This window comes from Megascapheus bottae, chromosome 13 (genome assembly GCF_031878675.1).
Source record: "Megascapheus bottae isolate mThoBot1 chromosome 13, mThoBot2.hap1, whole genome shotgun sequence".
Classification (NCBI taxonomy): Eukaryota; Metazoa; Chordata; class Mammalia; order Rodentia; family Geomyidae; genus Megascapheus; species Megascapheus bottae.
The window spans coordinates 48,859,244-48,875,260 of record NC_143521.1 but is presented as its reverse complement, the minus strand read 5'-3'; the positions used below and the strand labels follow the sequence as shown (position 1 = coordinate 48,875,260).

The 16,017-nt window shown below is 41.3% G+C and overlaps 1 protein-coding gene and 1 pseudogene across 2 annotated transcripts in view; both read right to left on the bottom strand.

Annotated features, from left to right (window-relative positions):
• Positions 1 to 1,713: 1,713 nt before the first annotated feature.
• The window catches only part of Adgra3 (adhesion G protein-coupled receptor A3), a 98,409-nt gene continuing 84,105 nt past the window's right edge, over positions 1,714 to 16,017 (bottom strand). For both annotated transcript variants that reach the window (XM_090343765.1, XM_090343766.1), the window contains 5 exons: positions 12,111 to 12,235; positions 10,958 to 11,081; positions 6,471 to 6,616; positions 3,393 to 3,488; positions 1,714 to 3,254 (listed from right to left, as the gene is read on the bottom strand). In XM_090343765.1, coding sequence (XP_090199891.1) covers positions 2,021 to 3,254; positions 3,393 to 3,488; positions 6,471 to 6,616; positions 10,958 to 11,081; positions 12,111 to 12,235 — 1,725 coding nt within the window. In that variant the 3' untranslated portion in view covers positions 1,714 to 2,020. The remainder of the gene's footprint in view (positions 3,255 to 3,392; positions 3,489 to 6,470; positions 6,617 to 10,957; positions 11,082 to 12,110; positions 12,236 to 16,017) is intronic.
• LOC150055933 (small nucleolar RNA U3) lies at positions 14,412 to 14,501 on the bottom strand (annotated as a pseudogene).

Sequence of the window (16,017 nt, the reverse complement as noted above, 5' to 3'; positions counted from 1 at the left end):
ACCAGTTAATCTTTGTCATTCTCAAGTGTCTTGCCCACAATAAATACATCAATACATCAGAAGACCCTGTAAATCTAAAGACACCATGTGCATTTTTTTTTTTTTTGCCAGTCCGGTGCTTGGGCTCAGGGCCTGAGCATTGTCCTTGGACTTTCTCAAGGCTAGAGCTCTACCACTAGAGCCTCAGCACCACTTCCAGCTTTTTTCTATGTATGTGGTACCGAGGAATCGATCCTGGGTCTTCATACATACTAGGCAAACACTCTACCACTAGGCAAAACTCCCGGCCCACCATGTGCCTTTTAATATGATTGTATATTAAAAAGTACAAACAGGTACCACCTCGGTACCACATACATAGCAAAAAAGCTTGAAGTGGTGCTGAGGCTCAAGTGGTAGAGTGCTAGCCTTGAGAAAGTCCAAGGACAGTGCTCAGGCCCAGGACTGCCAAAAAAAAAAAAAAAAAAAGTACGAACAGCAAATCTTTTGGTTAGCTGCCTTGCTTCTGCCCAAAAAGGAATGTCAGTAATATCTTTAAACAGGGTTTAAATAGAAGTACCAGTATTATTCTTGTAAAGCAAAATAACTTGTTAATAATGCAGGCGCCTAATGAAAAGTGAATGAGGCCATGACAATGGTAGCTCTGTGGTGTCGCTGAAAATTGCTCTGTAAGGAAGCAGTTAATCTCAGAATTTGAGGTTTATCAAGTTAAGCTGCTTGCCTCCCTTAGCACTTTGTGAAATATGTACTTTGCCGTCTGATTTGATTTAAACCTTTTGACTTGGCTGAAAATAGACCTAAGCTGTGAGTATTTTGAAACACTGTCTTGCATCCGTGCAGGAACTGGGAATCCAGGGAGTTGGAGGACAAAAAGAGAAGGGACTGCAGTATTGGTGGCAACTTCAGATGCAAAGTGGACTGGTGCCACTTTGACACCAGCGTGGAATGTAAAGGTCAGGACTTCAGCATCCACCTAAGAAATGTGTTCTGTGTAAGCACAAACAAAAGCCAACATCCACACTCATTTCGAATGAGTGAACATGAACTTTATGTGGTAATTGTGCACTTACAGTCCTGAGTAACATACCTGCAAGAGCCAAAATACTCAGTAAGAAACACATACTCATGGCCGGGAGTTTGGCCTAGTGGTTAAAGTGCTTGCCTAGCATGCATGAAGACCTGGGTTCGATTCCTCGGTACCACATATAGAAAAAAGCTAGAAGTGGTGCTGAGGCTCAGGTGGTAGAGCTCTAGCCTTGAGAAAGCCCAAGGACAGTGCTCAGACCCTGAGCTCAAGCCCAGGACTGGCAAAAAAAACAAAAACAAAAACAAAAAAAACCCAAACACATACTCAGATATAAACAACCCCAAAGCCAGAGACATGTGGGAAGCTGTGTTAATAGCATCAAAGGGATGTGACAAAATTATGTAGCTTCTGACAAGTTTTTAAGGCATTTCCATTGAAAAATAGTATTCTGAAATGATTTTTAAAACTTGCAGATTCAAAGATACATTTATAAAATATGCCAAATCAAGAATCACATTGATTCTAATGTCGTAATTGGTACAGTTAACTCATGGACCCAATAAGAGGCTGATGGATAATTCTCATTTAAATAGCCTACTGCAGAAAATATGAAAATAGTGAAATGCTTTTACATGGATAAAATATGAAAATAAACATGACACAAAGAAAAACACCTTATTATTTTATTAAATACAAGCTTGAAATGCTAAGTAGATATTATTACAGATTCTAGGAAATTATAGTTCAGGTTCCCAAAATGTCCTGTTGCTACTTTGACATGTAAAAATAATTCTTTCAGGGATTCTTCCACTTTCCTTGCAAAAAAAGAAAAAAGAAAACATTAGGGATATAAAATAAGTAAAATCAAAAATTCAAAATTGTTTTGAATCCCTAAGGTGGCTGTAAACAGTTTGGTTTTTGAATGTCCGTAGCTTAAAGGAATGTGCCAATCACAGTTTGTAGCAACTTCTGCCAAGGATATGCCCAGCAACACTACACAGTAGTTTCATGTTTCCATAACCCAGTCCTAACATTGCCAGTGCTGTCAGGAGGTCCTTCCTGCCCACCGCTTTTCACTGGTCCATTTTGAATGGCCAAGTTGAGGCCGTAAGACTTCTGCTGACTTTCAAGTTCAACCATGGTTGACTTCCTTAATGTATCCTTTTTGCTGCTGGTTGAAACAGGCTTTTCAAAATTCCGGCTACTTTTGGGCAGCGTGCTACAAGCATCGCTGCTGTCTTGCTGGGGTGGGTTGTACTGTCTTTCCCTATAGGCTAAATAAGCTCTCCGACTTCTCGAATGGCCTTCGTTATTGCCTGGCCGGCTCCTTGGAAAGCCATTCTGCACACTTCCTTCCACGCTAGTGGGGACGTCGTAGGCATATTCTCTGAGGACCGTGAGTCTGCTTGCCCGGTGGCCTTTACTTCGGTTTTTATGATGGCGACCTGAATGCCCATTGGTTCGAAATTGTACATCCACAGGCGCCACATGCATTTTAATGTCATTATCCATTGAGTGTTCAGTTAGACTATTATCGAGCTGAGGCGTGGAGTTCAAAGGCAAGGAGTTGGCATGGCACTGCACAGCAGCAGCCTGAAGATTGGTCAGCTTGCAGCCCTGGGAGGAATTTTTGAAGCTTGAGGCACTTTTGTTGGTGCAGGAAGACTCTGCACTACTGTTGGTGCACTTGGGTGCCTCGCCATTCGTCCCACTAGAATTGGGGGGCTGCACATTGACCTGCACCGAGTAGGAGCTCCGTCCAGGGCAACAAGTCACCATCCACGCGAGTCTGACGTCCTCCCTACTGACACAGTGGTGAACCATGATGAAGGCACTGAAGCTCAAACACGTGGCTCCAAAGAAGAAGCTGAAGACCAGGTCCAAAGGGTAATACAAAGAAACAGCCAAGGCCCCGAACATCCACAGGGCGACGTACAAGAGCAACGTGAGGCTGGCCCCCAGGAGTTGAGAGTGAAAAGGGTGCTCGTTTTCCAAGGCGGATGTGGATATTAGAGACAGAGACATGGAATCCTGGTGGTTCATTTCACCATTTTCATTGGCTGCCAACCTCTGCTGCTCTTCCGTGGGCTCCTTCAGCTCATATTTGCGCTCAGGGTGTCTTTTCAACTGAATAAATATGCTTAGAAAGTACATACAGTTTACAAAAGTGATGAAACTGGCAGGTCCATAGAAGGCTCCCAGGGAGGGTTCCCATGCCATCCAACAACTAGGAAAGAACACAGCAAGCCGGCTTAGAGGTCAGGCATTTCAACACCACCTAGGAGGCTATGCTAAACCCTGGTATCCAGAGATGCTCACGAGAGGAGAGAGGGGGTCAGGTCTACAGAGAATGCAAAATACTCACTAGGGTGCGCTTGGGCGACTGCCGTAATTCCTGATGTTTGCTGCGGCGGTTATACCGCAAACAATGATGGGAATCCCACCACCAATCAGGTAGAACCTGTGAAGAAAAATAACAGGGATACATGCTCATTAGCCTGTTTCCTTTCTTACAGGCACAGTTTGCAGTGCCACCACACTTCTGAAGTCACTCCTTGAAAATCAACTTTTTAAAACATTTACATCAATAATACATTGAGACTTTGAGGTTGCTTTATTTAAAAAGAAAAAAAAAGACTGTGAGGAAAAAAATTGTTCTTAAAAAATCCAGCATCAATATATATATATATATATATATATATATATATATATTAAGGATAATGTACAGAGGGGTTACAGTTACATAAGTAAGGGAATGAGGACATTTATTGCCTAGCATTGTTACTTCCTCCCTCCCCCTCCAAATCTCCCCCCCTTCACAGCTCCCCTCCCTTCCAACTTTGTGTCTTGTGAGTATTGATGTTGAACTTGAACTGGTTTCTGGTTTACCCTTTTTCCTTTCTCACCATTTTATGATTCCCCAAATCACAAACATATATACAAGACATAGGGTACCAAATCAAAAAACAGTGATAACAGGGGATAAACCAAAAGGGGGGAAATGAAGGAAAAAAAGAAATAACCTCAACAAAGTACATTAAAAAAAATACACACACAAAATAATAAACCAACCAAACAAAAACCCTCCTGTTTTTCATATCTTGGAGTTCAGTTCAATTAGCATCATTTTTATGGTCTAAGCAGAGGATCACAATAGCTTAACGTATATACATTTTTTTTTTTTTTTAAGTTTGCAAGCTGGGGAAAGCTGGTCAACTCCTGCCACCCTGTGGACAGGCAGAGGAACAGTCAGGGTTTTTTTAGCTTTGTTTTTTTGTTGTTTTAGGAGGAAGAGGTGTTTTAGGAGGAACTTTACGGCTGCTACAATTAAGATCTTGTTGGACTAAAGTTCAAATAGAAAACTGTATACTTATGTATTTATTAGTGATTAACTTGGCGCATCGTGGGCCTCCAGGATCCCCTCAAGTCAACAGAGAGTAACAAAGATTTGGGGAGGCCAGCTATCAGAGTTCAGAATGCCCCGATTTCTCGCCCATGCAGCAGTTAGGGACAACCAAGAGGGACACAGTGTAGTGATAAGAATGCAGGGAGATAGGGTGGTAGCTGCACTTAAAGAAGAAAAACTGTTTTTCCTTTGTGGGTCATGGGGTTTGAACTCAGCCTGAGCTCTTCAGCTCAAGGCTACCACCCTACCTACCCCTCTGGGCCTGGGTATTGTCCTTGAGCTCCTCAACTCAAGGCTACCACCCTACCCTTGAGCCAAGCCCCACTTCCCATTTTCTAGAGGTTAACTGGAGATAAGACTCCAAGGTCCTTTTGTGCCTGGGCTGGCTTTGAACCTTGATCCTCAGATCTCAGCCTCCTGAGTAGCTAGGATTACAGACAAGTGAGCCACCAGGCCCAATGTAAAAAGAAAAACTTTGTGCCTAGAAGACTATCTGAGCTCTCTGTAAAAACAAAGCAAAACAAAACAAAATCAGGGAAACAGCCCTGGCTAGTTAGTCATCATAGAGCTAGAATCTGACTTCTGCATCTACCCATTCCTCAGAAACGGCTCCACTCCTAAGTGAAAGGAAAAGAGCAAAGACTCTGCCATGAACCAGCAGCTGGGCCACCCGCTGCCTTCCAGAGAACATCTACACTGTCAGGTGTTATGTCTCCCAGAAGTTCTTCCATGGCCTACCTATGAAGACAGGGATGTAGCCCAGGTTCTACTTTTTCTTTACCAACCATTCCTACTGCTCCAACACAGCACGTGGAAGCACTGGAGCTCTAAAACCAAATGTTTCCCACTGGAAAGCGCTGGTGAGCTCATCACCCTCTACCTCTTGTCTCTCCCTCTTTCCATGTTCCTCCACTGTTTTTAGTTTCCCCTACTTTCTCATGGGGTGAAAATACCATCTCCATGGAGCCCAGTGATCTGGAGCAGGCTGTGTGCAGCCACCTTCAACTTCCTCACTCTCACTCATTCTTCTACCCTGTTTGTCATGAATCCAGAAGAAAGATTTTCATGGCCCCTGAACATTTCTCATGTCTCTGACACTCTCCGGCGGCAGTTCTCATAAGGATCACAGTAATGACCTCAGCAGATTTCCTTGTTATCCAGTCAAACATGCCAACATAGGCTCCATACTAATATAGCCAATCTAAAACAATAGTTGTGTTCATCTATACTCCTAGTTACACATCTTCAGAGGCTGCTCACATTTTAATGTGATGCCCAGAGGTCTGGAGCCTAGAGTCCAGCCAAAGTGTATGCATAACCCACAGGTCACCTAATAGATTGCAAAGCAAGGTTCATATCAGAAGTTCAGTGCACAGTCCACCATCCCTAGCTAATGAACAGTTCCTTTCTTTGCAGAGTCAAGGAATCTTTATATTTTCAAGGTTTCCACACCACATTCTCCCAGGTCCACAGCCAGTTCTGCTCCTGCAAAAGCCTCAAGGACAGGGTATGTGGGGAGCTCTCAATTTCAGTCCATTGCCAGGCACTCACCAGATATCCCCAAAACTCAGTGAGCATAGAAACTCAGGGATCACAGATAAGAGTTCTACTCATCCCAGCATGATGATTCACTTGGACATCTTTTTATTGCAATGGGCTAGAAGGACATCACTCCAGATGTGTTTTATCTTTCATAAGAATTAAATTGATGTTCTGGTGAGATTAAAATCCATGACACACGCATGACCTCAAGGCAATAAAAAGTTACCATTTCAGAGCCTTCTAAGCCACAGCCAGTGCTTGCATATGAAATCTGCCAAGGATAAGGCAGTGTCAGACCTGCTTTGGCATGAATGTGAGGCGTGTGTTTGGGGTGCGGGGGAGAGGAAAATAACCTATATTCACAAGGAGGACAGTAAAGTTCATAGATTCATTATTTTATGCCTATACGTTTTGTTGTATCTTGTGATCATGATTCAATTAAAGCAAACAAATCATTGGATACTCATTTAAGAAAATTCAACAACAACCAGATACCTGAGCATGGGTCTTGGTGGAGGGGGCGGCTCGTCAGGATCCTGGCATCTTTTAGCTTTCTTAGTGACTTGTTTATAAATATTTCGAGCGGTTACTCCCACCCATAATACTGTGGCAAGGGTCGAATAATGAAGGATTATCCCAACCTACAGGGAAGATTGAAAAACATACATTATCTAAAAGAAGATGAAGCTATCACATGTTTGATTAAAAAGCAGTATAAAGGTGTCCTTTGATGCTTGAGTCCTTCAGCTGCTAACCACACTAAGCATGCTTAAGAGGTCACCTTCCAGGGGCCGGGAGTTTGGCCTAGTGGTTAAAGTGCTTGCCTAGCATGCATAAAGACGCGGGTTTGATTCCTCGGTACCCCACATACATAGCAAAAAGCCAGAAGTGGTGCTGAGGCTCAAGTGGTAGAGCTCTAGCCTTGAGAAAGTCCAAGAACAGTGCTCAAGCCCTGAGCTCAAGCCCAGGACTGGCAAAAAAAAAAAAAAGAGGTCACCTTCCTCTAACAGTCTAGGAAACCCACATGTACTCAAGATGACCCCTAATACACAACAGGGTATATACCGGCTGGGTACTGGGTGACATGAGGTCTAACATGGCTTTTTCAAAGATGCAGCATATAAGCAGGCACACAGAGAGTAAAGGTAATTACTCATGTATGAAAAGTAAGTTTTAGAGTATGTCATCCAAGCTCTAATTCAGGGCTGTCATACACTGGTAAGAGTGAAATAATATTATGTCCTGTGTTTGAAGCAAGTCTACTCGAGGATGAAATTCTAGATGACGATGTGAGAGGAGATGAGATGCTTAAAACTTCTTATCTAAAGAAAAGGAAGTTGGGAGTATAGTGTAGTGATAAGAGTGCTTGCCCGACACGCAGAAAGTCTTGTGGATGCTGTACACAGAGAAAAAGGCAGAAGTGAGTCTATGGCTCAGGTGGCAGAATGCTAGCCTTGAAAAAGCTCAAGGACAGTGCCTAGGCCCTGAGTTCAAGCCCCAGAACTGACAAAAAAAAAGATGAAAAGAAGTACCATGTATCATGAAGCATCCTGGACAAGATCTAGGACTCTCTGATGAAAAGACTTGGTACTTTTTTATCCTTTCTTTTTGTTCTAACAGATGCAGATAAAATTCTACTAATAAAAATGTCCAAGAAAAAAATGTCATTCTAAATGGATGGCTTTCCAACGTCAAGAGAAACAAAAACAGTATGCACCCCATTGTCTGGAGTGTAAGGGGCAGCAGACTCCTGCTCACAGCAAAGCCTCATTCTTATCATATAGAGTAAAAACTCAAGGCAGTCAGGGTCCAGGGTAAAGCTCGTTACAACTCTGGAGGTATGAGGAGAGTGGATTCCACTGGCCAAAATAGCCAAGTCACAAGTTATCTTCTTCCTTAGGACAGAAGAGGCTCCTTGGGCCCTGGTAAATTCTGTGAGGCCACATGGAAAAGGAAAAAAAAATATAGACAGAAGTGGAACAAGAGGCACAAAAGAACCCACTGAGCTCTTTGCAGCCACACCAGATGTTGAAAGTAAGTAAAAATAGCAAAAATGAATTCAGTGCATAGAAAGCAACATATTTACAGCAAATCACTGATTTTGACTCAAAAGGACTGGTTCTACTACTGCAGGAATATTTTTGAACGAAGGTCAAAAAAAATGAGCTAGAACACTGGACTAAACTACTTTCCACACCAAAGGTATGGTGTAGCGTTTTCTAAGGAGGGAAACTCAATCATTAAGGCTGTGAAATATTTTCTGTGGCATTTCTAAATTCCCAGAAAACTAATCACTTAAGGATATTAAAAATTCATTTAAATGGCTGTGGCTAAATGGGAAATTTTAGGAGTCTCATTGACATCTGACAACAGAGTTACATAAAAGAAAAAAAATCACTTAAAATGAAAAAAACGAACAAACAAAAATCACACACAAGTGTGGGAACTGAGATCTCAGTAGAGACAGCCTTCTCTGGGATGTGGAATTCCCTGTTGGGCCTTCCATCCTACCTCGGTCTGCACGCTAAATATATTCTCGCCATTCTGTTTCCTTCCAAGTCACCAGCAGCCTACACAGAAATTTTGTGAGTGGTTTGGAAACAAGTAATCGAATCCACAGGGCATGTAAACCATTAATAAATGCAATGCATTAATACTGTAGAAAGACTCTTAACAATTTTCACAGCTATACAATAGGTAGAATGACACTAAAGACCTACATTTTCTTGTATCCGCTACTCAACTATAAACTCTCATAAACAGGGAGAGCTTTTTCAACTGGAAGTAACCTACAGGGTAGCATACACAACTATTATTAAAAAATACTGTGGTAAAGAATATACTTAGATATGAGCAGAGAAAAATTTAAACAACAGTCTCCACCAGCGAATGTCTACGTTTCTGGGTATGCTTTGACTTTATCTTTGTAGCAGCTATACTCCTATTTGGCCAGTGGTATTAGCTCTGTGTTCCATACTCAGATTCATCTAAGAGGTCGTATGGTCAGCAACTGGTCTCCCAGGTCTCCATCCTTGACAGTGCTGGGTGCAAGGGCTCAGTTACACAGACCCACTATGAGTCATGTCTCTGCCGTGAAACAGTTCCAATGATCTAGACTAAGAGAATTTTCTGTGCCTTACCTTATATAATTTAAATATATGTATTTATGTACTAATAAGTTTCATACTAACCCCTACAAGTACGTTAAGCTAAAGGGCTTTGCTACTAAAGTTCTTTGTAAGGGTTAGTGCTTCAAGACCTCAGTGAATATCTTTAGTTAACACAAATACAGTCAAACTCACAATGGCCTGTATAGTCAGCAGACAGACTTCTTTTTGTTCATAAATATGTATTGGCTGAGTACCTACTAAGAGTCCCTGGATGATACAATACACATCGGTAAATCATACAACTCTTCCTCAGAGAGTCCAGAGACAATAGTTACTTGTAAGGTTTTTTGTTTTGTTTTGTTTTGTTTTTCAGTCAGTCATGGGACTTGAAATCTGGGCCTGGGAATTGTTCCTGAGCTCATCAGCTCAAGGCTACCAACCTACTCCTTGAGCCAAATTGCCACTTTGCCAATTTTGGGTTTTCTGGTTATTAACTGAAGATAAAAGTCTCATGGACTTCAGTGTCCAAGCTGCCTTTGAAGCATGATCCTAAGATCTCATCTTCCTGAGTAGCTAGGATTACAGGCATGAGCCACCACGCCTGGCTTACTTATAAAGTTTTTATGGGCACCATGAGATTATTTTTTAGCAATATAATGTTTTAGGAGTGGTAGGTGAGAGGCAGGATTTCTGAAACAGTAATAGTAAATAGGAACCAGTCATGTAGAACAGAGGAGAAACTGAAAAGAAAGAGGCTATGACTTCTGTCCAGTTGTCAAGTGCCTTCCATCCCATTATCTGACTTCCCAAGAATACAGCAATATAGAAAACAGAAATACACGGTATCCCTGAGCCACCTCACCTGGATCCTATCTGTTTTTCTTGTTGTTAAAAGCATGCTGTTTAAGCTGGGCACAGTTGTGGTATGTGCACACACACTCACACTCCCTTTGAAGGGAAGTAAGTTAATCACAGAAAGATAAATGTATATTTCTACTTAGGGCATAGAGGCAAAGGGTAGAATTATGATAAGCTACTGGGGCTAAAAGGAGAAGAAAAAGCAACTGTTGTTCAACAGGTACAAAGTTAAAATAGATGGTTTCACAGATACACACTGTATGTAGTTGGGCTTTATAATTAACATTACTGAACTGTATCTGGAAATTCTGCCAAAGGCAGACTATGATTTCTTTGCTATAATTTGAACAAAAAAGAAGTTAAAACATATGGACCATAAAAGCACAGCCAGTAAATAGTGCGGCTGAGACCCAAACCCAGGTGGTCCCAACGTAAGTTATTACACTCTGCTTCTTGCTGTCATGCACGGAAGAAATAACACAGAAAGGGGAGATGGGCATTAAAATGGTACAAATGTTCTAATTTTAATCTTAAATGGAAGCATTTCCATTCTTTATACTTATACAAGGAATAGGCTGTACATGTTATTAAAAAAAAAGTACGAATGTAGTAACATTTGAAAACAAGAGTTCAATATTTAATTCTATTTATAATTTAATTTTACATGTTTAAATCATTACATTTAAAGTGTTATTAAAAAAAACTAATGTCTACTGTTTTCATCAACAGATGAAGTCAATCTCCAAGTCCTGTAGAAAATGACACTTTTGATTCAAGTTATGATTTTTTAAAGTATTTAAATGAGCTCTCAGGCTCTGTGACAGACATGGGGAATATCAGCTGCCAAAGATGCTCCGTGAGGTGTTGGGTGGTGAAATGGTAAAATTCAGTGTGTGAAGTATGCTGGTCTCCGCTCAGAGGGAAAGCACTTAGGGTTAGTTCTAACTCAGCAGAGAGTAAAAGGAAGACATGCTCCAGTATCAGCACTACTTTCACATTTTCTCCAGGACTTACTGCTTGGCAGACGCTGGCATTTCTGGTTTGGGTTATTCCTCCCACAAAGACCACACAGGTCAGGAAAACATGGAGGCACAGGTTCACAAGCATATGCCAGCTCTTGAGGCTGATCCGGATCACACTTGGTTGAGAGAGGAGAAATGTTAAGGAAAATAATCAGTCTGGTACAGCTGACGTAGGACACTGTGACGTCTATTTACAAGTTCACTCCCTATGCATGAAAGGTCAACTTTAAATTAAATTCAATATTTGATCACATACTTACTATCACACACACCCAACTTGAGAAATCATTTAACTTAATATAGTTTCTTCATATTTAATTTTAGGTATTCAAAAGATAAGCCATTTATGGAACCATTGCCTAGAGCCAAAGCTAAGCAAATTCTCCGCAGTAAGAAGCAACTAAACTTACATCACTTACCATGTCTCAGGGCTGGATCTACTGCCAGGGCACTTAGGTGGCTATGGGTGTTATTCTAGACCAAACAGGAAAACATGGCCTGGATGCCCAGTATATTTCTGCTTGGCCTTTCCCAGTGAAATGTTCAAGTGTTTCTTTTCTTTTCATGTCAAAACTGCTTTTTGTTTTTTAACAAATGTCAAGAAATGCCACCGCTGGCTAGCTTAAAGAGGAAAACAGGTTCTAGCAAAATCTTTTGCAGAGTGTGTTTGTGCTTAGCAAGTCCTTCATTATTTCTGATGATAAAATGAACATTTCTATAGCTTTGCATCCAATTAAACAAACAAAACACCATATTATCTCTTGATTAAATGCCAAAAACTCTCTGAGCAATGCTAGAGTATTACAACAGGCAAACAGCCACAAAACTTAAGTACTAAGCCATTCCACTAGACACCTTCTTAAGGGAATAATACTGTCCCTTTTCTCATGGCTTCTAGTTCTTCTGCTCACTTGCCTGTGTTCTTTTCCAGATACAAGCCCAGCAATCTGTATCCTACAGAAAAAGCTCCCATCTCTTATATTGACTACTCCTGACTATGCTGGCATGAAACACAACTTGTGTATTTTCTACGATATTCATCCCATCTTGGATAGGGTATCACAGCATCCAACCTATCATCAGCATTAGTGTGAAATGAGTCATGCAAGGCACAATCCACAGAGCTGTATCTTATCCCGTCTTACCTGTGATGGTATATGTAGCTCACAATGACAGCCAAGAGGCACAAGAGGAGAATGACTGCAGTAGTGTAAATCACAGGGTGTAGGAGACTGGCTGCTGGGGTGTACAGTTCAGATCCTGTCAAATCCTGAGGGAAGAGAGACTCATTCTCAGCACCCTTCATAGACCACAGGGATTTCAAGTGATTGAATCATACTTGTTCATCAAGAACTCTGGTTCTCCATCTCTGCACTTTTCTCAACGACTAATATCTTGTCTTCACACTACGTATGATTCTGATTTTCTACTGTGTTAACTGTATGCAGTTACACACAACTGAGACTAGGAGCACCTAATGCTGTTCTGTCATGAGGGTAAGGGAGAGTGATATTTCACACACATGGGAGTTTTGATTCCCAAGGACAACAACAGGCTCCACCCTCCATGATGACAACCTGGCTGAGAAAACACAGGCAAGAGCAGGGTCTGAGTGCCAACCAACCCCGAGGACAGAGGCTATCAGAAGTCAGCTCCAAGTTCCACTAACACAAATGGAACAAACACCACAAAAAGTCCTTGGAGACATAATGCTAAGATATCTCCTGTCCTGACAGAACACAAAGCCACAGGAGAGATAAAGACAAATGATGTCAGCAAAAATTTGCTGGCAAAATGAGTGGCGCAGTTATGGGAGTAAGGAAGAGTTTTAAAACAATCAACAAGTAAGTCACTCACAAGTAAGTCATCATCTGGGCAATGACTGTGCCCAACACTTCACCCAAGTAGGTATATTATTATCCCCATTTTACAGCTTGGAAAACTAAGTGAGACATGCTGTGCATGGCTGCTGAGTCTATATTTCTAAATACACTACAGACATTGCCTGGCTGAAAGGACAACAGCAGGCCGAAACCTTAACTCTTTCCTTCCTTACAGAGCCTGGGCCATCTCACCTGGGCTACAGGTCACAGATGTCAAAGCTGCTGACTCATCAAATCCCTTCTCTGGCTTTTCTTTCTGCACTGACCCCTCAAACGGTTATGATTTAGGGCTTTAATCACAAAACTACAGAACAAATAAACAAAAGCCAGAGCAAAGGTAGGGAAAAATTGGCCAAATCAAGGATATGGAAAGTGGCTTAGGATACAGAGGGAATGAGCCAATGTTTCCAGGGTACAATCAGAAGAAGTAATTTGAAAGTGTAAATAGACAAAGACTGCAACAGGACAATTAATGACAATCAAGACAAATAATGAACAATTCATGACAAATTCTGAACACAAGATCACTGTTACAGGAAGCTGGTGTTGAATTACAACTTGATAGCCCCACAATAAACTCCAATCTGTAACTCATCTGTTTACCTGACAGATATGACTGTGGTTCCCAGCAGGCAGGAAACTGTGCTGGACATAGATCCATAGGGACCAGTAGGACACATTTGCAGACCTCAGAGGAATCTGGTGTATAAACTCAGTGCACAAAAGGGCAAGGCTAAAGGAAAGCTATCACAAACAACAGTTTATATCCTCTGTGCATCAGGACATGCGCATTCTGCTAAAAAGTCCAGAATATTAGTAGGAGTTTTTAAAACGTCAGGAAGATGAAAACGAGTGCAGACATGTTTCTCCTGGGTTTCTATAAAAAGCTGTGGTGGAAGTGTTGAGTTAATGAGTGAGGATGAACTTTCAATATCTGGGACTTAGCATTCAGACTACCTTTGTGCACTGCCGGCCTCAGATTCTGGAAAAGACGGAGGGATTGGGGACCAGTGCCTCTCTGTAAGTCATCTCACAGTACTGAGAGGCAGAAAGAACATGAAAATGTAACTTCTACCATCCGAGGCAGAGTATAAGGTTCAAGTTTGGAAAAAAACAAAAACAGACCTTTTCAAAAGTCATGCCCACGTAATACAGAATGAGAAAGCGATTATTTGGCCACAGTCACAGGAGATGCCACTCCCTGGGTTGTCCCAGCTGAAGACACACCCAGAACTCCAGCTGAAGACACACCCAGAACACCAGCTGAAGACACACCCAGAACGCCAACCGAAGACACAACTAGAACACCCAGCAAAGAGACACATAAGAGGCAAATTGCAGCTTTTATACAGGTACATATTAACCTTTCAAAAAAGTATAAATCCATTTGAACTTTTCACTTAAAAAATAAAGAAAGGAAAACCCAGCAACTGAGTACATTGAGCAACACAAGAAAATGGAGGAATACTTTAGACAATTGAGAAGATTAGGATTTTAGTACAGTGAACATGTCCAATATCTACAATGAGAGATAAAGCAGAAATTTAAATCAAATTATTCCCAATTACAGTGGCAAGCAAATACAGATTCTGCCTTTGATATTAAAAACTACTAAACACATACTATAGAAATGATCCCTGAAAATATAGTCTTGTTCTTCTTCAGGTACTATGTTATCTCTCATCTCTTTTGCTGTCCCTTGGTTATCTCATATTGTTACAGCATCTCACTTTGTTACCTGATATATTGGATGTATTTGTATTTGGTTATTTGAAATTGGATAGGGAATGGGGGAAAATAAGATGAGGGGTGGGAGTTGGGGGGAGGGAACGGGGACCAAGACATGTGAAAGGGTATCAATGTATGGGAATTAATGCACCATCTATCTAGCAAATATCATGTAACCCTTCTATTGATTACAATAAAAATATATGAAAAAAAATTACTAAACACATTGCACAAAAGCTATACTGAAAGAGTCACTGTAAGTAGGAAGGTAGCCCTCTTGTTTATATGAGCAGCGTGGCCATCAGTAACACAGGCAAAGTCCTGACCCCAGACACACTCTCCACCACAGCCTATGGCCAATGCTGACCTTGGTCATCATGTGTCTAGATGGCTCCAAACTAAGGAAAATAAATAAAGCAGGAGGTCAAAAGCATTGTGCTCCACAGAGGTTAACTACACCTATGCCAAGAAAATGAAAACTCCCAAGTGTGGGAAATGTCACAGGGTGATCTGTCATATTAAGGGTCCAAATAAAGAAGAGAAGAGGTTTCGAAGCCTAATCTTGACAGAGGAAGGAGAGGCACTTGCAGCCCCAAGTATTGTAAATACAAAGCCCATGGAAGTTTGAAATTATTTACCAGCACTATACCAATAACAAGAATAACTAAGATCAACAATTACCTTAATTCACTGGACTCAGAATAAGGGATGCAATCCATGCTTACCAATAAAATCCAGTTCAAAAAACAGAGCTGAAATCCAAAGTGTTTTAGAAAAAAGGTGAGAATCAAAGAATAATTTAAAGATCTTGAAGCCCCTACTTGTCTTCTGACTTGTGGACCTAAAGGTAAAAAGCAAAAGAAAATGGAAAGCCTTGAAACTGAGAAGGAAGCAGATTCTCATGAGCTTATCCAAAACAAGATTTCTTCAACAGAACATGAAAAACACTGCCTACTAAAAAAGAACCCTTAAGTTTAAGAAATCAGATTTCAAAAACACTAAGCTACTCTGTTTACAAAAAGGCTCAAGAATGAAAAGGGAAAGGCATGGATCAAGCTGACACTCACAGTGCATCTCGCGCAACTCATGCTCAGAACTTTCTATCAAGAGTCTCTATACAACAAACCCAATAAAAAATAGACAAGATCCATTTCGAGCTTCACAGATTATCAGTAAGATACTGAGGTGCCAACAACTGAATTTAGTTACCACTGAATGAACACTAGCACCCTGATAACAAGTCCAAATTCTATCACACGAATACCTATCACAAAAACCTTGAGGATGAGCCAGAACCTGGAGCAACTGGCACCACCACTGTGGGGGAGATTGCAGACCAGTGATGACCACTTTATCAACTCTGATACTAGCTCTTGAAGCTGAAAACACGGCTGGACTATAATCCAGCTTGCTACCTTCCTGAGCACCCATGCCCATCCAA